We start from the raw sequence: 27614 nt of genomic DNA, 5'->3' as shown, positions 1-27614 counted from the left end.
AGTACAGAAGTGTTACATTACACATACATGTAATAACTGCTTTCTGCCCCCTGCTGGTCATTACAAAGAATAGCAGGTGCAGGGATTCGTACCTGGGACCTCGAGTTCATTATCTTTTATCTGCATCAGTTTGATTTGAGCTGCGTGCGTGGGCGGGTACCTTTGAGTTTGGTCTTCCAGCCGCACATCAGGCACACAAAGCGGTTGGAGATGAAGCGCACCACTTTGGCCGTGGCCTCCATCTCCTCCTTCAGCAGCTCACCGCTCAGCCCGGCCACCGCTGCCTCCTCCTCTTCCACCCCCCCGCCACTATGCATCTGGTTGGCTGTGGCAAGGTCACGTCTGATGGCCTGGTTGGCGTACGCTTTGGGAATGTTGTGCTTGCGCACCACGTGGCTGACACCCACAGCTTTCAGCTTGTTCTTCCAACCACAGATTAGGCAGCGGTACCTGGCGCCATCAAACAGTAGCACGCTTTTGTCATCATACTCGCATTTAACCAACTCCACCCCCTCTCCTTCCTCCTCTTCTTCACCCTCACTGCTCCTCTTTCTTTTCAGGACGTCCCTGCATCCTTCCTCCTCTTCCTCAGTCTTGATGCTCTTTATTTTAGATTCATCTTTCCCTCCTTCCTCCTCATTGCTCTTCTTTCTTTTGGCGTCACCTTTCCCTTCTTCTTCTTCCTCTTCCTCAGTCTTAATAGTTTGCTTTCTTTTGGTGGCATCTTTCATTTCTTCGTCCTCCTCGTCACCCTTCTCGCTCCCGTTGTCGCCTCCCTTGTCCCTTTCATCCATGCAGTGTTTGGTGATGATGTGCTTGTAGAGCTTGGTGAAGTCTCTGCTGGTGTAGAAGCAGTAGGAGCAGTGGAAGAGCCGGGCGCCGCTCTGGTACATCAGGATGTTCCCGAGGCGTCCCATCACCACACCGTCAAGGCAGGAGGGGTGGGATGCCGCAATGTGGGAGAGCTGATGGGCGTGGCTCTTGGAGAAATGGCCACAGTGGGGGCACTGGAGGTGAGCCGCGACACCCCCGCCTACTTCACCACGAGTCTGTATGATAACCGACATCCCTGCAAAGATAGTACAGAGCAGGTCAGGACCAGGTGAGCTCAGAAAACTGCCACTAAGATCAAGATAAAAAATTCTTAAAGCTAAATGTAGAGTGCGTTCTGGTGGACAAACTATGCAACACCAACAGTCATAACATGGTTGAACGGTGTTTCTCTTGTCTCTTCTATATTTTTGTTTTCATTTCTTTATTGCTTGTTATAAATAGATTGGGAAATAGCAAAATATCTGTCGGGCTCGATTTATCCAATTTCGAAATATTTGCTCAAAAAGTATATTTTATGTCTGCTTCAACCAGGAATACAAAACTTCAAAAACAGCCAATGTTAGACCTTTACCGAAACCAAATTGTGCACGTTACATGTAAAAATCTGTACTGTGTGCTCTGCTGTCACACAAGCAGCAGAAATGTGTGGGTTTTTTACTATAGTCCGGTTTAAAAATAGCAGCTCTAAATATATATAAAAAATAAATAAACAGATTCCATTAAAATAATCTAACACTTCAGGAAATCACAACCAGGTACTTTGGACGTCTCTTTACTTCCATCCCTCCACAGCCTGTAAACTTATCTTCATCAAATACATTCAACCTTTAAACGGATTCTTTTAATATTTAATCTTTTTCCCCATTAACAGTGATACAATTTCAACACTTAAGCACATTTAGGAGTGAGATTTGTCTCCAGAGTAAGTCACCTTATCCTGGTTCATCCCGGTTTATCCTGGGACTGGGATAACGGTAACCCTGCTCCTGCACGCTGTTCACATCAATGGGATAGAAGAGCGCAGCTAACAGGCTTGCCTGCACTAAAAACTACATATTTTAACCAGTTTTTCCACCCACCTGACTCCACCGCCGGCTGTGTTAGTTTGTAACAAAGTTCCTGAACCTGAAATAACAATAAAACCACTCAGGAGAAACATTTGAACCGGATTAAATCTCCATCTTTTAGGCTAACCGCCGGCCTGCTCAGCAGATTCTCTGCTACCGCCCTTTTCCGTGTTTACCTCCAGCACAGCCAATCAACTCACTTCAGCCGTCCGCCACTGACCAATCACAAAATTCCCTTAACCAGGCTCTCGTCTAGCATTCAATTGTCGCGAGATCTCTGGGGTGTTTTATAATTGTCGGACATTCCTTCGTTTATAGAGGAAAAAAACATAAAATCTTCCGGCTCTGGTGAGACAAACTAGCCTACACTTTCAAGTGAACTAGATATAAATGAATAAAGATAATAGAAGAAACTGATACATAAAGTTTATTGAATATTATTTATAATCAGGCTGAAGCGTGTGCTCCTTAGTCTGTGATTAATAAGGCTGATCCTGTCTCCAGAAACCCACCACCTGCTGAGGAAGCAGAGCACTACATCTCTGTCATCCACTGCTTCGTCATCGCTCATAAAGGTATTCTTATTCTTTATTCTTCTTTACTCCCTTTCAGTTGTATTTTATTTTTCTTTGCTTGTTTTGTTTTGCTTGTTTTTTCTCTTCTCTTTTTTTAGGGGTGGGGGTGGGGAAACGTTACTGTTTACCCTCAACTTTCTCAAGATGTTTGTCCTAGATGAGCATCAATCTAGCTAAGTGTAAACAGCAGTAAATACTAATTATTGAATGTTGTTGTGCAGCACGCAGGACCGACAGCGCACAATGTGCTTGAAAGTAGCAGCTAAGAAAGGTGTAGTTTATGTCTATGAACAGTGAACACCTGTGTGCATCAGCGCACTTGTATTCAAAAGGTTTCTCCGTGTAACGGTCTGCTAGAGGGTGTAGAGAGCCATAGCCCCGTCTCCAAGGACATGAAGCAGGCATGGAGGAGATCCAGGCTCCAGACATCCAGAGGCCCCAGAGTGCAAGAGCCCAAGGTGGACCACCGGAGGGGCATCCGTGCCACCCTCCTGGGAAGAGCTGAGTAGAGCCCCAGACGAGGGGTCACCCAGTAGCCACGGAGCAGAAGCCAGAGGGGGCTGCAGTGGCGTGCCTGCCGGCTCTGCTGGCAGCCAGCTGTGCCAGAGTGAACCGAGCCGCAGGCCCAGAGGCCCGAGGGACCCCTTTGCCCCGGAAGAGGCCTGACCGAGCAACAGGTGCCAGGCCCCGCTAAGTAGCCACGCCCCGCTAAGTAGCCACCAGGAGTGAGCTGGTACATACCTGAGCGCCCAGCTCCGGACACCAAGAACCACCAACGCACCGACCCTTGAGGTCATCAGTCACCGGCAGGGAGTGTGGTGAGGGGAGATAGGCCTCCACACTTTGGAGGGCCTTGGAGTTCCCAGAGAGGTGGAGTCTAAGACCCGACCTGACATATAGACACAGACAAACAGGCACACATTGACACAATCATACATTCCCACCCTCATGCACACATATACAAATACTCAGCACGCACCCAACGTAAGGATAGACATAAATGGACATACACACAATCACACTCCCCAAACATACTCTATACCCCGGGTCCAGGTATCCACGCCCCCAGAGGGGGAAACGGCATCTAGACCCAGGAGATGTTACCCTTTCCCCCGGGGTGGAGGCAAGCAGACCGCCCCAGGCTCCGCAGCAGCAGGGAGGCCCCGCATCCCAGGTCCCAATCGGATGGCCAACACCTTCTCCCAGCCCCCCCGCCCCGATGGCCAGCAGAGAACGGGGGTGTGTGAAGACCCCAAACCTCCCTCATGTGTAGTGTTGCTGCATGTTGTTCTACAATGCATTTAAAACACGGGAGAGATTTAAAATTGAGAGGTGGGGTTGAAAGAATAATTATATGTTTTAAAATATAAGCAGCAATACATTGCAAATATATATATATATATATATATATAACACGTTAAACAATAAATTAAAACAAGGCAGATGACGCCAGACCGGGCTTTTATTTTGAAGTGAGTGGATCAAAGCTTTATCAAAGCAGAAATACTCATCTTAATGGGGAGGTTGAAGGTCACCTGTTGAGTGAGTGAGAGGGAGGAGTAATGGGAGAGTAATTTCAGGTTGAGTGAGGATTGGTTTGAGAGGAGGGAGAGAGGAGGAGAGAAGGCTTTTATTGTGGTAGAACGAGGGAGGGTAGACAGAGGGAGAGAGGGAGGTATCTGAGTTTGAACTTGTGTTTTCCTTTAGTCTTTGTCATCTCAGATTCACAAACGCAGACACACACATACACACAAATATACTGGGTGTCATATTGAGGGACGCTGGGCGAGTGAGGACAACATGCTCTGCTTAAAAGGTAAGAGAGAGAGAGAAAGAGAGAGAGAGAGAGAGAGAGAGAGAGAGAGAGAGAGAGAGAGAGGGCATGAAGTTATGAAATGTGGGTCATTTTTTTCTGTATCTGTCAACATTAACACACACACACACCGTTATCTTCATAACCTTTTTGCAGTGTGAGTGAGAAAGAGAGAATGTGTGTGTGTGTGTGTGTGTGTGTGTGTGTGTGTGTGTGTGTGTGTGTGTGTGTGTGTGTTGGAGCACTGAAGAAGGTTGAGCATGCTTTATTTTGAGCACAGAGAGAGAGAGAGAGAGAGATTAATGGAGGGAGTGAAGAGTTGACTAGATGCACTGTTTTCATGATTACAGCTGCAGGAGTCCTTTGTGCAACTGTTACTATGGTTACTGCTCCTAATAGCACCGCTAGTATTTCAACTACTACAAGTACTTCTGATACTGCAAGTACTGATGATGCTGGTTCATCCAAGTTTTGGGTCAGAGACGTGTGCAGTCTTGAGTCTGGCACGTGTGTGTGTAAGTCTTTAATGACTGTCGGCCTGTCGGGGCAGGCTGAAGCATCGCATTGAGCCTCCATAACACAGCTGTCCTTCTCCTGCAGCTTCAGACGTGGCTGTGGAGCTTTCCTTAATGAAATCCTGCAAGCTGCACTTCCTCAAGCAAACAAAAACAAAAAGAGCACACATAAAATTTGCTAGAATGTTTATCGACTCATGATGTTTCAGTTTTAGCTACAAAACAAATTAGCAGTTAATGTTTAAATGTTTCACCCATGATCTTATTGTCCCTCTTTTTAAGATTGTTTGCTTTCATCTGTGGCCTCATTCTGTATCATTATAAGCTACATTTGCATATTAGAGCTCAATTTCGTTTGTATTTGTACTCATGATGCATCTTGAAGCAAGTCTTGCAGTATTTAGTATTCGTATTAGATCGTATTTACATGTTTTGCAAGCTCAATATATTAATCATACCTGTGTGAAGTGGTTAAAAAATAGTAAGAGTTAGAAGCACAAAATATAACAACTGAATGCGCCAGGACAAGATCGCATCAGTTATTTTTGTCCCATCATTCGTCAGAGTAAACACTTTCACCCTCGGGAGAAATTCGCCTGTCAAGTACCTGACATTCACTTCAAAAACACAACTGAGCTGCCAGGACACAGACGATGGATGACGTAGGAAAAAAGCTAGGGGAGAGGAACTGAAGATTGATGGGACCCTTCTCACTTTCTCTTCTTCTCTTTTTTTTGTTGGCCAGGTGAATCCCTGAGTCAATCAAGCGTTTGATCAGGGAGACCTCCAGGCAGAAAACGAATGAATATTATCATTGCTTTTATATGAAGCACGGATACCTTTAAAAATTGGTTAAAAACTCTTGTTTTTGTTTTAGAACTGATTTCATAATTAAACAATAAACATTTTTAACTTTCTTTCTGTCTGTGGTCCTCACCTCCCTGTGACTCATACACCTCAAAGGAACACCTCACAGTTTTACCAACAAAATACCATCAGCCTCCCAAACTGACTGAAAACAGAGACATTCATTATTCTGCTTTTCTTTGTGAATATTTCTTCATTATGTTTATGTTTTGTTTTGTCACTTTGGACACTTCTCCACCTCCACCAGCTGGAACCTGGGATGGATCCAACCTCTGAATGTACCAGCACAAATCAAGGCCTTTCAGACCAGGGGACATCTTCCAGTCTTCTCTTGTTCAAGTTCGGTGAATCCACATGAACCATAGCCTCAGTTTTCTATTCTTAGCTGACATCAGTGGCACTCGGTGTGGTCTTCTGCTGCTGTAACCAATCTGCTTAAATGTTTGATGCGCTTTGCATTCAGTGATGCTCTTCTGCATATGTAGTTGTGATAAGTGGTTTTGAGTTGCTGTTGCCTTCCTATCAGCTCAAAGCTGTCTCTCCAATCTTCTGTGAACCGCTGCTCACAGGATATTTTCAACTTTTCAGACCATTCTCTGTAAATTCTAAAAACCATGGCATGTTCAAAGGCGCTTAGATCACCTTTCATCACCAATGTGGTGCTCGGCTTAAAATTCAGCAGGTCGTCTTAAACATGCCTAAAGGCAATGAATTGCTGCCATGTGACTTGCTGAATAGATTTTTGTGTTAATAAACAGATGAACAGCAGCCAGTAGTGCATTTATGCTATGTGTGAATCTAAAATTCCAGTCAAGCACTGACTATCAGCGTTTGAATTTTCCCTTTATGGTAATATAAAGTTTGGTTTGTTTCTTTTCTTGGGTAATCTAAGATATTGTTCAAGTGGTTTTAACACAGGTCCTTCTTCAGGACTTCCTGGTTGAAGGTTTGTGTGCACAAATGAGGCAGTGTGGTTTATGAGAACACTATAAACCACACTGGTTTGTGGTTCCCCTTAATGTGCTGCAACTGCTGACTGTCCCCTTTCTTCTTAACATTTTATTTAGCAGGATCCAGTTCTGGTAGTGGATACCTGACTGAGGCATTTATTTACTTTCAGTATGGAGGTAATGGAATACAGATCATGTTGCATGTAGCTGAGGGTCGTGTTGGAGGGTCAGCTACATGCAACAGCAAAACCAAGCCGAGGTGCAATAACACACAATGAAAAAGCAAGATGACAAAATAAAATCTAGTAGAGATTTGGTGCACATGACACTAATGGCAGTCTCTATAGTTCAAGCTCCACATCATTATGTCCATTCTGCGTATTTGCATGCTGAATCAAGATAAGAAGTGTTGGTTCTGAAGTACATTAATTGGTCAATGAATCCAAAGAGGATTTGCTGCTGTCAATGCCGTCATTTTGTGGCTGTAATAAACGTTATCTGGCTCAGCGAGTTTCTATAACTGCTAACTGTAGCTGTAGAAGTAGGATTTGGTGCATTTGTTGCAGTTGACAGGTGTGTATTAACCCACATCGTGTGGTGTGCAGGTGAAGTTTAACTAAGCTGTGAAGGATGTTAACCTTCTGTTTAAGATCTAAATTTAGAGATACCCAGTTTAACACAGTAACGCATTACTGAGCAACATGTGTTGTGAGTGTGGTGATAAATACCTGTCCCACACCGGCCATCTGCAGACCTGGATAATCCCTGTTAGTAGATTAGAGTTAGAGAGAGGAGAGGAAAGAAAGCAGCACTATGTCAACACCTCTGAAGAAAAATCACATTTACTGTTGGACTGTAATCATTTCTGGATTCACATCGGCCGTGGGAGACTTTTTGGTTTGTGGTTTGGAGGTCTGAGGTTTTTATTGTGAAGGAATAAGAAGAAGTTGGACAGAGCTCCTAAAGGTTTTAACTGCGTTCATTCCAGGGTCACACGAAGGTTTTCTTTTTTTTTTTTACTGTGAAATGTTGGGATTGTTTGTTGTAAGAAATGGACATTTGCACATGTGGACATGAGGATCCGGAGATCTTACTTATAAACTTATAACTTATAAACGACTGAGCACATTTTGGACTTTGTTTTAGGGCATTTTTTTTAAATTATTATTTTTTATCAACCTTTTGTAATAATACAAATTTGCATAGTTGTTCTGAACCCAAATGTGCTATTTGTGAAGATATAGCATTTTAAGACTTTTATTGTGAAATGCTCAAGGCTCGTTTTGTGAATAACTGGAAAATATGTGCGTCCAATGACATTCATTTTTCTCTTCAACTAAAAAAGGCAAAAATTATTTTTAATGCTTATTTTGCAGAATCAAACTCTTTTATAAGGCAGGGCTAACTAAATTTGGAGGAATTAGGACCTTTTCTGGAATTATTGATCCTCTTTGGACATTTATTGTGAAGGACCTGGATGATACAAATCTCTTTATGAGTTTGAATAACAAGGGGTTGAAAACTGACTCCAAGAGAAGACTTACTGCGAAAAGATGATAATACTATTGTAGTTTAGTCGTGGTGAGTCACCTGTAATCTGTCAGCCCATCAAACTCCTAATCACAGCTCGAGAAACAATGATTTCATATGTGGAATGCCTGGGTGGGGAGGGGGCGGGGCCTGGTGTGACGTCGCATTGTTGGAATTCTGGTCCTGATGAAGAGCGAGATGAGCTTCTTCCACGCAAGATGATTTCCTTGCAACCAAAAACAGAGGGCAGCCTGCGCCGGCGCCTGCTCAGAGCTAAAATCTACCAGCACCATGATGCCATCTATGGGTTAAATGCAGGTGGCGTGGGACAGCTTGCATCAGCCTCAAGTGAAAAAAAGCCCCTCCCAGCTCACCTGCAGTATCAAGGAAACAGTCCCTGGTTCCGCCCACAGCAACTCCCACCACGCTCCCATATCAACCCTTCTTTCACCCCAGAGGTTCGTGGGAAACTGTTCCTTACTCCAGAGGCCTGCGGTAAACCCCATCCACAGTCTCTGCCGCTTCAGCTGCAGCGCCCTAACTGCCCAGTTCTCACCCAGCGACGCAGAACTAGTTCCTGCCCCCCAACCCCAGAGCCCCGTCCCGGTTACACCATGCCTGTCCCCTTTCATCTTAGAACTACACCCCCATTCAAGGAGCCAGAGCCGCCACCACAATATCGCTACAGGCCCAGCAGGAAGTGCAAGACAAGCTTCTTGTGCTTTAGACGTCGCAAAGGGAGAATGTCTGGGAAGGAAGCAACCCAAACTACACCCCTTCTACACAAAGGTACTACCAAGAAATTTGGGTAATCAGAATACTGCTACTAGTACTTGGTATTACACTGCTAGAAAGATACTATCCAAGCTGGGAATCCTGAAATGGTGCTTTTGGTTTTGAGTTGTGCAACTGGACCATTTTGGTCCTCAAAGATTTCAGATGATAGTCAAATAGACACATGTATTAGGGTTTATGTGGTACTCAATCATATCAGGCAGCATAACACACTCCGAATTACCTCCTTCTTTGAGACCGTTAATTAACCAACCAGGTCTGGGTTATCCCAGTTTGGTCCAGGGTATCCTATAGCTTAGTTCAGTTTTGTTCCCACAGATCCCAGTCAGCCTGAATTGACTTTTAAAAGTCCCAAATACACTGTGACACTGTGGCAAATTGGAACACTTACTTTTTTGATATTATAAATGGTACCATTTGTTATCCTGGATGATCTATTCGAGGTTGCATAATCAAAGGTTTTGCTTTTATTCAGCCCAGAATAGTGCTAAATTGTGGGACTTGAATGGTTACTACCACTCTAGCTCTTTCTAGTTTGGTCCCAAATAATCTCAGTTTTCGTGATGTTCCTGATGTTTGACCTCCTGAATATTCTCAACTACTCTTATTTGACCATTTCCGTTCTGTGAGTTATGCTTGTCTGGCTCTCTATGATCTTCAATCTGGCACAAAATTCAAATTTTATTTGAGCCTAAATCTAGTTGAAATGTACTTTTGTTTGATCTCACCTGGAAGGACTGCATTTCTATGCATGTAAAATGTCCTATAAATTGTGTTAAGCCCTGAATGCTGCTAGCTAGCCTTGCTTAGCTCACTTCGGTCTCCAAGATTCCAGCTTGAGGTCCTGAATTATCCCATTTATTATGGTCTGGCTTTATTTGGCCCTGAAAAGCTCGGTTTGATATTCTAAATGGTCCTAGCTAAGTTTTGTAACAAATAATAGTAACTCACCTAGTTTGGCGTTATAAAGCCCTGGATGTTCTCACCTGTCGTGTTTTGGTTTGATATAGTCTTAAATTGGAGTATCCAAAAAGTTGATTCTGGTCATCTGGACGTAGCGTTTTGTGGGAGAAATGTTTCGTCACTCATCCAAGTGACTTCTTCAGTCTCAGCTGACTGCAGGTTTCCCCAATCTTATAAACAGTACATTTGCATAATGACTGAAACCAGCCCACTGAAGGAACAATGGGCTGGGAGGTCAATTCCTTAATCATAATTATGCAAATTCTCATGACCATTGATCAACAACCACTGATCAATGGCCATGAGTACCATTCACAGAGAGTTGGGGAATGGCTGCAATCACAGCATTGTAAGATGGTGAAAGATGGACACTTAGGCCCCCTCCTCAATTCAGAGATGGTCTTTGATCATCTCTGGACCATTCAGTGGTCTTTGATCAGTGGGTTTTGGTCAGTGGTTGTTGATCAATGGTCATGAGAATTTGCATAATTATGATTAAGGAATTGACCTCCCAGCCCATTGTTCCTTTAGTGGGCTGGTTTCAGTCATTATGCAAATGTACTGTTTATAAGTTTGGGGAAACCTGCAGTCAGCTGAGACTGAAGAAGTCACTTGGATGAGGGACGAAACGTTTCTCCCACAAAACGCTACGTCCAGATGAACAGAATCAACTTTTTGGAGATTTACTTTCCTGGATGATTGAGCATGCATCAAGACGTGAAATTGGAGTAGTTACTTTGTTTTGGTTTATTTGGTTCTTTGATATTATGAATGTTTTTTAGCCACTAGTCTGGTCCCAAATTATCTAAGTTTGTCTGACATAACTCTTTGAGGTCCTGAATGTCTTCAGCTATTCTTGTTTATCCATTTCAATATAGAAAGATGGCTTTATCTGGCTCTCTTTGGTTCTAAATCTCGCACAAATTTTAATGTGTTTCTTCTCATCAGGGCAGACTAGGATCCACTTAAACTAAATTCAGTTTGCTCCTGGATGACTTGGGAAGAGATTTCTCACGGCAGATATTCATAATTAGTGGTATCAGTAAAATTAAAGTGTGATACAATAAAATCTTCCAGATTAGCTCGTCCCAGTTTGGTTCAGTCTTTGCCTCACAGTTTCTCCATTTTTAAATGAGAACATTAGAGCAGCAACTCAGTGCCTGCACGTCTCCTGTGGCAGAGTAAACACACTTTCACACACACTGTGTGACTGTCTGATCAATAATGCATCACAGCACCAGTCAGCTATTATTCTCTGATAATATGCAGAAGAAAATCACACCAGCTCTCCATATTCTTGGTTAATTATCTCCCCTGTGTGCATAATCTTCTTCATGTGTACGTGTGTGTGTGTGTGTGCAAGGATTAGCTGCCGCTCCACGCATTGGCCTAAAAGCTAATTCCACGAATAACAGATAATGAACAGGCTTTTTAGCTGCAACAGCTGCTACCTGTTAGCTTCCTAACATCTACCTTCAGTATCCCGCCCTCATGTTGCCTTTGTGGTGACGTCTCAGCGTTTATAATGTTAAAACAAAGAAAACTGAGCATCAATCAGTCAGTGGTACGTGACTCTGTCCTCATCCTTCCTCTTTCCTGACTGGACAGCTGACAGAGTTCAGAGTTTAACAGATTCCGACTATATATAAGACTATGACATAATGATAGTGTGTCCTACTTACTGTCTAATTAATGAAACTAATTAAAACAGTGAGAAGGTGAAGACAGACAGACAGGCTGTCAGCCATGAAGACGGTAATTAGCTGCTCCACTGGCCCACATAGTCGGCACAGTTACAGACTGGAACTGTCCCAGTTGGTGATGATGAAGGTGACTGTCAACTCTATCAGCCATGGCCAGTGTTACCACAAATACTTAGGGTTGCACACGTTTTTACTGTGGAGTTCTGCTGTTGGAATATGTGCAGAATATAGTCTTGCTGAAAAGCAAGATTTTCCCTAAAAAAAAAAGAAAAAAGAAAAAAACAATTCCACAAAATTTGACAAAATGCCAACATTTTGTCACGAAAACTATGAAACTGACATTAGCCAGTGTCTAGGCCATAAGGAATGACAGTTAAAGAATGATGTTCTTGTTGAAATAAGCAATGCTTTACCTGAAAAAGACACCATCTTCATGGCAATATATGGTATGTAGCCCAAAACCTGTGGATATTTATTAAGGATTAATAAAACCTTCAGGAGTGTACAAGTTACCCCTGCTATGTCCACTAAACACATCTACTAAGACAAGTAGGCATTTTTAACAATATGTTACAAATTTTAAAAAACAAGTCTCCATGATGTCATGGTTCTCAGTCAGAAAAGTGTGGTGGGGCGATTCAAGGCTGGGAATGGCTTCTGCACTAAATGGTGGAGTTATTTTGGGGTCTGGTTCATAATCGAGGCCAGGAAGGAGTAATAGACTACAGATGGATTGATGCAGCAGTGATGCAGATGTTTTTACAGTCTATTGCGGTGACGAGAGAGCTGAGTATGAAAGCGAAGCTCTAGAGTTACTACATCTACCTTCCCATCCCCACCTATGGCTATGAACTGTGGTCAGTGACCAAAGGAATGGGATCACAGATATAAGCAAGGAAATTATTTCCTTCTCAGGCTGTCTGGGCTTTCTGCTAGAAATAGGATGAGGAGCTTGGTCATCCCAGAGAGATTTGGTGTCTCTTGTAAAGCTAGCTCAGAATACCGTGCCGTCACTCCAGAAGACCTGGATGGCAGGCTGGTTAGAAGGAGATCTGGGCTTTTCTACATAGACTGTTGCCCCACATTCAGAAAAGCACCACAAGACGGATGGATGGATTGATGGATGGATGGATGGATGGATGGATGGATTGATGGATGGATGGATGAATAAGAAAATTGTATTCTGCTGTATTTATATCATTCTTTTGAAAGGTTATTGTTAAAAATATATACAGATCTGACTGTAAAAACATGAAATATGCACCACCTGCATCTATTCAAATACTGGATGCGGTTATCTCTTTGTGCATTAGCACCTGTTATACCCTGAAGGTTTTTTGGTGTTTTTGTTTTTTGTTTTTTTTTTGGCATTTTTCCTCATTTTATCCCTCAGATGCTGATGTCAAGGCTGATGTCCACACTTTGACAGCATGTCCTCACTCTCTTTGGACCTCACAAAGATAGAAACATGAGAACACAGAGAATAAAAGATGAACAGGGATACATCAGAGGCGCGGACACACTTTGAATTCTGTTTCTTCATCTCTCTTCATCTACAAAGCATCATGTTTCATGTGTCGTTGTGATAATGCGGTATTTGCGGGTAACCTTCATCACCTGGCGACACACATGAAGGACACACACGTGTACTGGCTTCCTGCCAACGGTGTGTGTGTGTGTGGAGAAAAGAAAAGAAGAAAGAGGGGGGAGCGAGTGACATAAAAAGAGAATAAGAGAGAGAGGAGTGGGAGGAGAGTAGCATTGCAGCGAGTCGAGCTGCATTACTGCTGCTGCTCGCCCGCTCTCTTTCTGTTTGCTGCAGCCTCAGGAGTGTGTGTGTCGGTGTGTGTGTCTAAACGAGTGTGTGGCGTCGTTATGGTTCTGATCGGAACGGCAATCAAATCTGTCCTCAGATATCTCAGTAAGACCAGAGGTGAGTGCCGCTGTATTGGCGAGGGATTGATTTACCTTTGAGCTGTACAGGTAGAGTGAGTTATAGCTCTCTAAAGATGACCTCATAGATACCACCCCCTGATTGGCTCTCAGGTGCATGTAAAAATCATGTCAAACGTAGTTTAGATCAGCAGTTTAATGAGCATTTGAAATGTGAGTTTATATTACCTGTAACTATAGTCTAAAACATTAGAGACCCTATTCAAGGTCTCCAGGACTGTCTTTAAATGCCTTGTAATAATCTTACTGACTTCAAGAACCCAATTTAGGGATCATTTAAAGACTTTTTTGGCATTTGTGTTCTCAAGGGGTCCTGGAATCCCCACAAGGACCCTTAGGATGTCTTCTCAAGGTTTTAACCCTTTAACCAGTAACCCCCAGAAACTCTTCAAGAACAATATAGGCTTATTTAAAGGCTTTTGTCAGGACTTGTGGACCCCTGGAATCTCCACATGGACTCTCGGAAAAGTTATTCAGAGCTTTATAACCTCGTAGTGACCTCTAGAATGCCCTCAAGAACAATTTAAATCTCTTTACAGACCTGTGTTATTTCTCAACGACAATTGGAAAAAATAATTAAGCAACCATAGTATCTTCTTGATGATCAGTGTGGACATTTATTATGTCCTCAACATACAAGAGCAGCTTGAATCACTGGAACATTTGCAATGACCCACTGAATCTGCCACAGACGTCTACTGCCTGGTCAAGGACCACTACCTACCAAGAACTTCTGGGACCCAATTAAGAACTACCAAGCTTCTTCAGGTTCATATCAAGGACCAGCAGAAGCACCTCAAGAATCAGGATGGTCTCTTTATCATTCTCCTTGGTGGTTCCTGTAATTCTCTTATGGCTTCATCAAGGGCCTCCTTCTAACATAAAAAACCTCCTCAAGAACCTGCCACAGGACTCCCTAAATCTTCTCAAACACCTGTGGTCCCTTCTTAAAAACTGTCACAACTTGTCAGACCTCCTTGAGGATTACTTGGACCCCGTAAAGACTGTTTAAGCCTTCCTAGAAGAATTGCATCTTCTTTTTCAGAGCCAGTGAAAACCCCGCAAGCCTTATATCGAATCTCTAATGTTTTAGAACTTCAAGCACCACTGATGCTTCTGGAAAACCCAAAATACCTTCTGACACTTCTGGAACTGTCTAAAGTATTTATCGGACCACTGCCAATCACTGAAGTGTATTTTCATATTTCAGCCTCTGCATGCTTGTTCTAAAGAACCCACCAAAACACACAAAATCTCAAGGACCATATTTACATCTTAAATAATCTTTCATATTTCTCAAGGACTTTGGCATTCCTTCAAGGATCTCAGGAGCTTCCTGCATCGCCATTTCAGTCCCCGTAATGTTTGTTTCCATTGTTTGGTTTAAACCTCTAAGGCTGTGTTCAGACGAAAAAATAAAATAACCTTTTCTTGATTAAAATGTAATGGTGTTTATTTACTTGTCTTTTGAATGACAACAAAAAATATGACAACAGAACATAAACAATCGGCCATCACTCATCAGTGATGACTTGGTTCATGCGGTTAAAGAGAGATGTGGTTGATTAATGGGAACAAATTATCTTTTCTCTCTTGTTTTTTGAATATTATTAGGATGAGATGAATGACTAAAACAAAACAAAAAATGCTGTCAGTGCAGAAAAACAAAATCATTCATAAGTTATTGTAAGAAATTCCTATTTTGTATTATAAGAGGTGTTTTTGGTCCTGACATACATTGCAGAATGCAGAAGGCTGAGACTCAAGCTCCACATCTGTCCATACATCTGTCCACTGAATACCACAGACAGTCAATCTGCAACTCTTTCACAATAAAAGCCCTGTGATGTGGAGGTCACCTTGAATAGTGCTGAGTGCAGCAGCTCTCATCATCACTGCTCCTCTGAGTGTGAAAAGATTTGCTGAAACAAGATTAAAATCCAGAAAGTAGCCTCATTCTCCCTCTCTCTCTCTCTCTGTCTTTGTTTGTGCTGCAGGGGACGGGGACAGTAAGTGGTCTGTTCACTACACTACCCAGAAGCCTCAGCAGGGTCTGCGCTTCATCCCTGGCAAAAGGCGATCAGGCAGTGCTGATGACCTGCGAGGTGAGAGTGGTACTTTAGTGTTTCATCAGTTAACCTTACAAAAATGTGAGATTAACTGGATCTGTGGGGAAACACATTTAGAGTAATGCTAAGAGACTTGAGAAAGTCTCTAGATGAAAATAAGTAGCCACACTTTAAATCCTTCCCTGATTTCTGGTCCTGTCTCACTCTAATGGAACCATACTTTCCAAAAGGAACGCCATGTTATCTTCAATAAGACTTAAAAGTAGCTATTGAGACCATAAACCAATGAAAAAAAATGTTTACTGACATCAAGAATTACCAGCTCTGGTTACAGAGAGAGGGAGAGAACCTTCATTAACTCAAATATTTAGAGAGCCTGGATTAAATTAGGAAGAAGAAGTGAACAGACAGGGTGCAGCTTTGAACCTGAGTCCAGAACAGCAATCAGACTGTTTTGTGAACTGAGACGTTCACTTAAAGAAGTCTGTGTATAAACTCGATCAATAATACCTGAGTCCCATGAGGAGAAACTGCAATGCGGCTGCGGTAGAAATGACTGAAAACACTAAAACCACTGCTCCACATTGTAGAAGCATCTCTGAAGTGGCTCTGCAATCCAAGTTAATTATAAGTCCTTTCAAGCCGCACAGAGCAGATGAGGAGGGCAGGAAGTCGGACATATGAATGACATGGAGCATCTGGTCAGGCTAAATGACGTCTGCTTCAGAAAACATTCACAGCGTGAGTTAATGGATTGTATCTGTATCCATTCTTGGATGTAGACCCAGGTGGAAAAGATTTTTGATCAATAAGTAGATTATAAGTATTTAAACAAATTGAAAATATTTAAGTTAAATTTTTACAGTAAATTAATGAATAAATAATAAATGTGTTTTTCCCTATTTGTTGTCTTCCTTATGTCATATTATATATTGTGTAAAATAATTAAAAAAGAAAATTGAAAATTATTTTGGGTCAAGTTCAAGAAGTGTGTGAACCCCCAGAGCCTCAGAAGTCTGTTACACACAAACCTCGAGTCCTAAGTGTGTGTGTGTCCTGTAGGATTAGCATTGGCTGACAGATGCCAGCAGACAGTGACCTTATGACCTGACACACTCACAGAATTGCTGCTGAAAGAATACGTACTCTTCTCCACTCTTGATATTGTTCTTTATGGGCTGAAGGTGGAAAACTCGCAGTCTTCCTCACTGCAGTGGCAGATCACTAACTGTTTATAACACTGTCATGTCGCTAAGGCTAACATTGTTTGGGTGTTTACACCAACAAGTCTGCCAGGAAAGACTGCAAAAGCAGCTGCCTGTTCAAAGAGATCCTCATCATTTGCTCTTTAAATGTTTATGTCTCTGAAATCTGCAGTATATTCTCAATCAGCCATCAGTCCTGATAAACAGCCTCCTGTCTGTTTTTATAGCTGCTGAGCAATAAAGGCCTTTTACACTGTGTTTGATTCCATAAATTTTCAATGAAGTACTTAAGCTTTATAAATGATCAGTTTCCTTCGCTTGAGGCCATAAATCCTGGTTCTTTGATGCTTATCAGAGAAGTAATTAAGCTTAGAGGTGACAGCAGCCTGTGAGCAGACTGCAGAGTGCTGCAGGGGTCTGCATGCAGCACGCTCTGCAGCTTCGCAGCAGCTGCAGTGCCACATGTCACTGTGAGAAAGCATAAATGACGAAGGCTGAGCTCTCCTGCTGATCTCAGCTGATCACTGCAGCAAAGCTCACACAGTCCACAATCATTCTCATGTACTCAACTCACTATTTTCTATCATCATGGTGTGTTTGTAGCATGTAATGGGCTGACTCAGCATGGCTGCAGCATCCCAAGTGGTTCTCAGCCCCACCCCCCCAGCCCCACCCTTCCTCCCTTCTCCAGCATCAACCAATCAGACGGAACCGCACGACGAGGGTGGAGGGACAAAAGCAGGAAGATGGTGAGAAACATGTGAAGATGTTTATACAGATGTAGTGATATATATTAATGGGGCTGAAGACAATGACACCAGCGCTACCAGTTCGGTGTCTCTTACTCATGGCCCGGGAACTCAATTATATCAGCCCAGCATGCTCACCATTACATCTGAAAGAATAAAAGAATAATTGTTATTGGTAATTTTTCAAGCTATTTTTATTGCCACACTGTAAAATACAAGACAACGGCTTCTTAAAGGACAAGAATCCCTTTGTTTCCCCATATATTTAAAGGAGCCTGGAGTTTTATATATGTTCATTGTTTATTTTTCAATCCAGTTTCCTGATTTAAAACTACAGACATTTGGTTTGGTGTGTTCTGGATCTTTTTCTGTTTGTGCAATCAGTGCAGAATCTTTGTGTTTTATTTCCATCTGCTGGTCAAACTGAAGCACTGACACATCTTCTGCCATCTATTTGTTATACTCAATGATTAACCTTTCCTTTAATTGTTTTTCTCATCCCTTGATCCTTCCCTCATGTTCTCAACCCTCCTCAGAGGTCCAGAGTCTTGGACTTTTTCTCTAAGTCTTGCTTTTCAGTTTGTTTCAAGTTTTCAGTTTGGAGAAGAAAGGTAAACATGGAATAAACATGTCTGTAGTACATTAGATTAGATAAAATTAAAGTAGGGCAGCATCTCAGTTACACCCAAACAGGCTTTTTACCCTAACAGTCGACAAAGTCTTAATTTGACCCTTCCAGGCTAGATTAGACCCCAACGCTGCTGGACTAGATTTAACTGTATCAAAACTCAATTTGTAGACCAAACTGTTAATTTCTGCCTCTTTTCTTTGTCAGTCCACAACATCCTCAGAGGAAGATGAGATGTTCATCTTGAACAACAGGCGACCCCTGACACCACTGGTCCTGAATCCCGTCCATCTCACCTCCTGTTGGGATGATGATGAGCAAACATATGAGCCAAAAGTCGAAATGGATGTGGAACCGCACCCTCGACTTCCAACGCCGGAGGAGAGGATGAGGCAGCAGGCCGAAGCAGTCGCAGCAGATATTGTTCCTATTAATGTAACAGGTACAGCTGGACTCAGATCCAGATTCTGTTTGTAAGGACTCTGAACTTACTATTGAAACTCATCTAAAACTTTAAATTTATTTCTGCCATATTGTCTACACTGAATTTCTACTTGCATCTGGTTTCAAAAATAGACTGAGACATAAACTCGAGATTTACCTTTAAATTTTTCTCAGGCTCAAATCAGTTTGGTCTTCATAGGGAGTTCTTCTAATTTAGAGCAGACCAGAAAGCTTTTGTCATCTTGATTCATGCCTTAAATCTTAAAATCTGGAGTCTGGATAGGACTCAGATTTGAAATATAAGTTAGAGTAATCTAATGAGACCCAAATCCAACTCGAAGTTCTTCTTAGGCTTGAGGCTTTACTTCAATTTAACTCACCCAAATCTTGGGACTTGGTAAATTACCTTTAGCCTTTTCAGAATTAACTCTGGACCAGGAGTTGAAATCGGAGGTACATTGCCTCCATTTTCATCTGGATTCTGCTCTCACAGAAACTTGATTAACTTTTGTTAAATAACTGTATAACTATCCACTATAGCTTTAGATCTTACTTGGAACTGAGATTTTTTCTTTCAACAGAAGCTTATCTTGAAGACCTTAAAGGGACATATGATTTTATCAGGACTCTAAGTAACTAACGGGAAACATCAGAGTTAGGATATGATGTGAGGTTTAAGTAAACTACAGCAGGACTCATAGGCTAAACTTGGATTCGGAGTAGCGACTTGGTTTCTCATGTCTTGACTGTTACCTTTTTGTATGTGTTCACACTTAAGGTGAGAGTTTTGATCGCCAAGCCAGTTTTCGAAGAACACTTTCCAATGCTGACTCACTAAACCGACGACCCCGGAAATTGAGCCGACGCAAGACAGTTACTGGGATACCAGATAATGCCCTCCCGAAGTCACCATCTATCTCTGACGTTCTTCCTGGTCAGTTCTCCACTGTGGGTCGACCTGCATCTGAATGTACCTCTCCTCATCAGCAGAGGAACATGGAGGTGGAGGAAAAGGGAGATCTAAGAAAAGAGGAGCAGCTGTCAACAAGGAGAATCCGAGCCCCTAAAGGAGAGGGAATGTCCAGCCTCATGGCCTCCCTTACCTCTTCCCCACATATTGGTTGCCATTCCGGCTCCTGCTGCTCACCATCCTTGGAGAGCCACACCCTCCCCCGTCCAGCAACCAACTCCTCCCTGAACTCCGAGGCCAGCTGTAACAGTGTATCCTGCAGGACTCTCAGCACCTCCTCATCTTGCTACCAGGTAAATTAATCAGAAGTTATTATTACACTAATAAAGTCAAAGCATAAATTGAAGGAGTTTCCAGATGACTGGCGTGCTAATGTCAGCCAACATAGGCCAGAGGGAAGACAGTTCAGAACTTGTGGGGCGACCGTGGCTCAGGGGGTTGGGAAGCGTATCTGTAACCGGAAGGTCGCCGGTTCGATCCCCGGGCTCTCTGTCCTGGTCGTTGTGTCCTTGGGCAAGACACTTTACCCTACCGCCTACTGGTGTTGGCCAGAGGGGCCGATGGCACGATATGGCAGCCTTGCTTCTGTCAGTCTGCCCCAGGGCAGCTGTGGCTACAACTGTAGCTGCTTCCACCAGTGTGTGAATGTGAGAGTGAATGAATAGTGGCATTGAAAAGCGCTTTGGGTGCCTTGAAAAGCGCTATATAAATCCAATCCATTATTATTAGACTCCAAACATGTCCCCAATGAACAGAATGTCCTACAGATGCTGAGAGTATGTCATGGGCTCAGAGCCTTTCATTTGTTGACCTTTCTAAATTTTTAAGTTACTGTTGCTCACTGTCGGCTGGGTAGAAGAGAAATATCAAAGCAATAGAAGAGCATCAGATACTTTGGATTTTCACACTAAATTTACTATACTGGCTTTTTGAGGAAACCAAGTTATGCTAAATTAGAAATGCCTGGAGCACATTTTAAATAATTTTTCTCTTTTTTATTCCTGTTTTCTTTTCCAGTCACAGGATCTACAGGGATTCCCCAGTGATCTCCACCCTCTGCTGCCCTTTGACCCCACTGCCAGAGTAATGCCACAGTCTCCTTCCTCCTCCTTTAATTCCGTTCCCTCCTCACCTATTATATCATCTGTCCCTGCAACCTCTAGTTGTGCCCTACAATCAGAGTGGGCTTCCCCCAGTGATAAGCCCAATAATGAGGCCCTTTCTTCCCCCGGCTCTCTTCCTTCTTCCCCTATCACTGATTCAGAGACTCAGTTTCATTACCCAGCAGAGGATGACCTGACAACCACAAAGCAGGACACCCAGTGTTTCTCAGATGGTTGTTCCTTGACTGGAGAGAGATGGAGCTACAAAACCCTCTCTCCAACCTCCAGTGTCCACAGTGGAATTTCCCAGGAAATGAGATGTGTTTCTGATGAAGGTTGGAACTTCGATCCACTTCTCTCTTCTGGTCGGTCCTCCCCTTCTTGCACTGATAGCAGCTCCTTGCGTTCAGTGAAGATGTCCTCTCCCTCGCTAAACCGTGAGAAAAGGAAGTCAAGCACATCCTCCTGCTACTCTCGTTCTGTCACCCGCAGCATCTCCCTTCGCAAGTCCAAGCGTCCACCTCCTCCACCATTGCGTTCTGATTCATTGAGGCGACGGCCAGGTCGTAGCAAATCTTCGCGTTCTTCTTCTAGTCCCAAGGTGGAGCGCGGTCCCCGCCTGGAACGCACCATGCAGCACACACCTGCGTCATCTCCCCAGAACTTTCAGGATCCCTGGGTGCCCCGAAGTAGCACCAAAAGACGCCAAAGTGGGCTTAACTGTGGTACAGTTTCAACCTTTGAGCCTCTAAACCCAGACTGCCAGGCATCAACCTCTTCTGACTCTCCTCCTTCCAACCTCGAACCAACTCACCTCAGCCCTGGGTCTCCAGGTTCAGAGGAGGAAGGTCTGACTTTTACTCTCAATCACCAACCTCCAGCTTCCTCTTCTGTGCCTGGGCTTCAGCGACTTGCTTCGCCCTCCAGTGGGTACTCTAGTCAGTCTAACACTCCAACTCCTGGCACGCCAGTGTCTTCACCCCTCATCCCATCCTCCCCTCTCACAACAAGTCCTGGAGCTTTCTCCCTCCCCCCAACCTCACCTTTCTCCTCTTCCTGCTTTACCTCCTTCCCCCTCTCCCCTGTCGCATCCTCCCTGCCTAGGACAAGGTCTCGAGGTGAAGGCAGACCAAAGCCACCAGTGCCAGAGAGGAAGTCTTCACTTTTCTCATCCCTTTCATCCTCATTTTCTTCAACCTCTTCCCTCTCCTCCTGCACCTCCTCAGACTCCTCTGCCAAACATATTAATCTTCCTGCCCCACCACCTCGGCCTCCTCTTCTCGAGTCTTCTTTGCTTTCACTTTCCTGCTCTCCCATTCATGAAACTCTTCCTCCTCCCCCTCCTCCTCCACTGCAGTCCTGCTCACCTGCTCCTTGTTCTTTCACTAAACTTTCTCTTGTTCCTCTTCCTTCACCATCATCCCTTCCTCTGCCCCCTCCACCGCCTCCTCTCCCACCATTATCCCTTGCCAGGCCTTCTCCTCTACCTCCCTTCTCCCGGCCTCCTCCTCCCCCCTACTCCTACGCTGTCAGACAGACTTCCCATCATGATCTGGTATTTACAGTGTCATCTTCCACCAACTTCCCTCCTCCCCCAACTTCTCCCCCTCCTCCCCCATGTTCAGAACTCCCAGACATGCCAATTGCTGACCTCCCTCCACCACCACCACCTCCCCCTCTCCCTCCTTTGTCTACTGTCCCCACACCTTTTGCCTCTGTCTTCTCCCAACCAAGCCCAGACGCGTTTCCACACAAATATGGCAAAGCACACCCCTGCCCTCTGGTAACTGCTCAAGCTCTGCAGGACGTCAAACTCCGCTCTATTAAGAACCAGGAAGTCCTGCCAGCCAATGGTACATCTACTGATGATGGCGCTTTGTTGTCTGTTGGTAACCATGGTAACCAGGATCTACCAATCAAAGAAGCTCAACACTACTTGGCTGACTTGACTAAAGGAAACCTTGTTTCCAACACCAGTGTTAACCTAGCGGAACAAGGATCAGAAAACGATATCTGTTATGTTGCAAACAATGACAATAATACAGCTAGTGCATCCTTGGATAATGCTAGCCTTCACAGCCCAGACAATGCTGAAATGAAACAACCTAAACATGAATCAGATGATGATTTCTTCAAACAAACAAAAACAGAGCTTTTGGCAGATGAATCAGATTTCAACAATCTTCAAAGCTCACAAAGCATTATTCATAACACTGCTAGCAAGAGAAGTCTTGGGCTTCAGCTGAGGAATGGTGGCACTCCTCAATGCAGACAGTCCAGTGAACAGAAAAAGAAAGATTCAGACATGTATGCTACACTAGCTAACAATGAAATCTCCAGTTCTGAGAGTCCATGGGTGAAAATGTCTTATGAAACTGACAATAACCATGTCAGCACAATAAGTCAACCTACGTCTTTCCAACGAAACATTATAGGAACAGTGCTAACAGATGCTAAGCTCAAAGAACTTGCAGAGATTCAAAGAGAATGCAGAAAAATGCTGTTAGAGAGCAAAGAGGAAGTCGAGCAAAATGACAAGAAAAAATCACAAATGCAGTCACTCTGTGCTGCTGATGGAGATTTGAAGAATGTTGATATTAAACACTGTAACAGGGACTTGAAGCCAAGTAGCCCAAGAAAGATCTGCTCTCCAGAGAAGCCAGTTCCACCAAAGAAGCCTGATCTTTGCATTCTGGGTCTCACAACATCCCCCAACGCCACACGAGAACTCAATGTGGTGAGGAGCAATGGACAAAGTACAGCATTTTCTCCAGGGTTCAACAGCCAGTCACAGTTTCCTGATGATTCTTTCTGCACACCTTTACACAAACATGTGATCCATAGTCCCCCTTCACCAAAGCACTTGGTGTCCACCAGTGATAACTCAGTGACACCTGTATACCCAATTAACACAACATCTGCCAATATCACCATGCACTCACCTGCCAGCTCCCCTCAACGGACAAAAACACCAATTTTGCACAAGAGACCAGATCTCTCACTGACCTCACCCAAAACAACCAAACCACTCTTTCCATCTAAAATTACAGGAGGGGCTTCCATGGGGACCTCTGGGACTGGAGGTGCTTCACAGAGTCTGTGCATCACAGCTAGCAGTAGCACCTTGAAAACCATAGGCACCGGGACCACAATGGCTCGAAACACTTTGAATGAAACCTTGGATACCTTAAAGACCAACTACTCCCTAGGAGCCATGGAAATGTATAGAACCTGCGCCTCCTCAAGGATCATGGGAATGGCTACCCGTAGCACATTAGGGAACTCAAAGGGCCAAGGAACTACTTCCACATGGACTGAGGGCACCCAAACTGAAGTAACACACCCCAGTTGTGGTGATATCAAAACAAAACTTTATCAAGATGATACATCATTTCAGAGGAGAATGATGAGGTCATCACTAGCTGAAGATGAAGAGGAAGATATTAAGGAAAGTTTGGAAGAGAGAAGGATTAACATGGCAAGGATGATGATGATGTCATCCACCACAAAGAAAAAAGACAAAGGAAGGAAAAAGAAGAAGAAAAGGCCAGGCAGGCAGCTGCTAATGATCTCAGCAAAAATGGAACCCTCCCCATCATCTTCATCATCCTCATCATCCTCATCATCCTCTTCATCCTCATCTGGAGATGAGAGAGATGTAAGAAAAGACAGGACAATCCAAATAAGCCAGAAGATGAAAGTTACTAAAGTTTGGGACCAAGACACAAGTGACTCTGAAAGCTCCTTCAGTTTGATTGGTCAGAGCAGGTACTCTCTCAGCAGCGTACTGTCCACTGACAGCCTGCGGGGTGAACTGTCACTACCAGATCTTCTCATACAAGAGCCAGGTGAAAAACAAGACGAGCCCGGAGCTCTGAGAGGAGGAGAAAAATCAAAGGAGGCTAGCAGTCCCCAGGATGGTAAGTTCTATCAAGACCACAGATCCTGCTTCTTAACCTATCCAATTCAGATTGTGGTGAGCCTATTATGCATTATAGCAGCTAATATTTATAGATCCCTGTTTATTGTTCACCAAATGCTCAAATATATAATTTATGGAGTCCTTGGTGAAACTAAGTAAGCATTTTCTGTATTAGCTGTCCCCAGTATCTGCCTTAGTAGTCATTCAGTAAATGTAGGCAGAGCTTTTGTTTGTGCAGGTGTGAAGCAAAGTGGGCCAAGTTTCCTGCCCAAACAAGCTGTGAGAGTAGACAAAAATATGCAGATAAGGTACAGCATGTGGTTCAGTCAGACTACAGCTCAATAGGAACTTACATACATAGGAACTTATATACCGCAGTATCATGTCTGTGAATGTCATCTTCGGAGCATACAGGTATCTTTAATAATTATTATTGGAAAATAAATAATAAATAAATAATTATTCTTGCTCTTGTATTCAGTCTGCCCCAGGGCAGCTGTGGCTACAACTGTAGCTTGCCTCCACCAGTGTGTGAATGTGAGAGTGAATGGATAATGGAATTGTACAGTGCTTTGAGGTTCTCGAAAAGCGCTATATAAATGCAATCCATTATTATTATTGTATTCTTCATCATTTCAATTTCAGTTCAACTGAACTGTTAAATGAACAATTGAAGTTCAGTTTTTTTTCACTGTCCTTTCCTTCCCAGCTGATGTGTTTGGCAGCATTTCAGCAGATCAGATGTTCATCTCTGGTTGTCCGCGAACCACAGAGGATCTATTCACCATCATTCACAGGTGGGAACACAAAATGTATACTATGCACTTGTTCTGTAAAATCCTTTAAACCACATCCTCACTTGTTGGTTTGAATTCTACCTCTTACTCTATGGAGCAGTGCTGTATGGGAAGGGACAGCATGAATGCCCTGGTAGTTGGGGTTTGTCTACAGGTAAAGCCTTTAATTAGTCACTAAGTGTGTAGTGTCATTATTATTCTCCTATTATACATAGAAACTAGTTCTTCCTTATTCCCTGTTGCCCCAAATAGGAATAAGTTGTAGCTGTCAAAGAATCCAGAGATTTAGTAGTAGTACGTATATAGTGTTTCTCTATTCTAACTGAGCACTCAAATCACTTTTATCCACAAGCCTCAGTGACCCATTCACAAACACATTCATTCAGTACTTTGTTCTATGCCTTCAAGCACACCCATTCACACTCAGATGGATGCATCAAAAGTTATTTGGCATTCAGTATCTTGCCCAAGGATACTTTGGCATGTAGACTGGAGGAGTCAGGGATCATTGGTATTCATGTATACACAATAATTACAGACCGAGAAAGTCAGTTTGGGAATGTAAGCCACTGACAGGAAAATACATCTTTCCTGCTGGGGAGGTAAGGAAACAAAGGTATGATAACATCAAGCAGTACGACACACAGTAGAGGGTACAAAACTATCTCCAGACATTGTCTGGTTCTCAAAGCCACAAGTAGGTTCAAACCTCCCGACAGATACCAAGATAATGTAGTCAAAAACATAATCACTGGTAAACTCGCAACCTGTTCTTCCTCAGACACTAAATGTAAGATATCTACTTCGTCTACTTGTTCTTTGATCCCCCAGCTAATTAGCTTCTCCTATACTTGAGAAACAAAAGTGCTTCAATCCAAGTTCCCTTCCATTCCTGTCATGTCATTGTTTATGTATATATTAAACATATTCTTAGGAACCTATGTCTTTGTTGTCTATTAGATTTTTTCAGATTTCTAGAAGTTGCCTCTTGATGTTAACTAGAAACTTTTAAAATAGAGCAACTCTCTTGTGGCCATGTAATTCAGTGCATGTAGCTTCTAAATATACAGTTACTATTGTTCACTGTTTTCTGTCACATTTCTGTCAGGTCCAAGAGGAAGATGCTTGGAAGAAGGGATCTAGAAGAAGACAAACATCGTGTCTCGAGCTCCTCCTCCTCCCCCTCCCCTCCGGTGACTCCCACTGACCAGCTAATGCGACCTGCAGCACTCAAGAGTCAAAGGTCAGCAAGAAGTGAGAGCTTTAAGGCTCTCCTGCTGAGGAAGGGCAGTCGACCTGATTCTTCATCTCGAATCTCAGCAGTTGAGCGACTTCGGAAAGTTGTTTCTCCCACTGCAGCAGCTGACCTTCATGGTGCACCACCACCTCACATATCCTCAGACCAAGTAAACTCCACAAGCTCCCTCCAAACTGGAGAAACACATGACATCACTGCCCACCTGACTCTTAATGTTCAGCAACCTCCCAGATCTCCATGTGCTCAGAGCTTCTCCATGATGTTGGAATGGAGGCAACAGGATCTGCCACATAATAACCTCTTCTTCTCATCTTCTTCCTCCTCTCCCTTCTTCTTCCTGTCATCCTCCTCCACGCGCCCTCGCTCCCTCACTCCTCCCTGCTCGGCTAGCCGCCGCTTTGCCGCCCGCTGCCGCCTTGTTGCAGCCCCCATGACTGCAATCTTTGAAGGGGAAGATGAGGAGGAAGATGAAGAGGATTTCAACGAGTCATCGGGAGCTGATGGAGAATCCAGTCTGACACTGGTTGAGACTGCTTGATGGACAAGAAAGCTTGCTGATGTAGCTGGGAGCAGATGGATGTTAGACACCACAGAAAAATTGGATGTGGTCATGAATGTGTGGCAAAGTCTCAGCTGACTCAGCTGAAACTCACCTGAAGCATTTAATTGAATGCACTAAAGCACACTTCCTAATTAACTACATCAGTCACCTTAAAAGGATGTGTACAATATTAATGGTTTCAAGAAAAGAAGCTTGTTGCGATGACATAAGAGTTTCACTCCAACAGTTTCTTCGCTTTTTATTTCCTTTTAAACCACACTAGTTATATGTTTTCCAACGTCAGTGACACTAAGTTTCTTTGACATTGATAAATTCACGTTCTTCTGTCTTCTGCACTTTATA

The 27614-nt window shown here is 43.5% G+C and overlaps 1 protein-coding gene across 1 annotated transcript; it reads left to right on the top strand.

Moving 5' to 3' along the window:
• The first annotated feature begins 816 nt into the window (after positions 1 to 816).
• nhsl1a (NHS-like 1a) lies at positions 817 to 27614 on the top strand. Its single transcript, XM_080876940.1, has 9 exons — positions 817 to 1102; positions 2406 to 2476; positions 15563 to 15670; positions 17443 to 17588; positions 18424 to 18658; positions 19439 to 19923; positions 20648 to 24653; positions 25365 to 25452; positions 26561 to 27614. The coding sequence occupies exons 1-9, from the start codon at positions 969 to 971 to the stop codon at positions 27246 to 27248; spliced, it is 5961 nt and encodes a 1986-aa protein (XP_080733066.1). The 5' UTR covers positions 817 to 968; the 3' UTR covers positions 27249 to 27614.

This window comes from Rhamphochromis sp. 'chilingali' (assembly GCF_963969265.1).
Source record: "Rhamphochromis sp. 'chilingali' genome assembly, chromosome: 3".
Classification (NCBI taxonomy): Eukaryota; Metazoa; Chordata; class Actinopteri; order Cichliformes; family Cichlidae; genus Rhamphochromis; species Rhamphochromis sp. 'chilingali'.
The sequence above is the reverse complement of the archived record's forward strand: the minus strand, read 5'-3'. Positions and strand labels throughout refer to the sequence as shown.

What these genes read in the sequence shown, in the direction of transcription:
- nhsl1a (XM_080876940.1), top strand. Translation starts at nt 969, where the DNA reads ATGGGCGTGGCTCTTGGAGAAATGGCCACAGTGGGGGCACTGGAGGTG. An exon ending in CAGTGCTGATGACCTGCGAG is followed by an intron (nt 15,671 to 17,442) that starts GTGAGAGTGGTA and finishes GTGTGTTTGTAG; the next exon opens with CATGTAATGGGCTGACTCAG. An exon ending in GGGACAAAAGCAGGAAGATG is followed by an intron (nt 17,589 to 18,423) that starts GTGAGAAACATG and finishes TTTCTTTGTCAG; the next exon opens with TCCACAACATCCTCAGAGGA.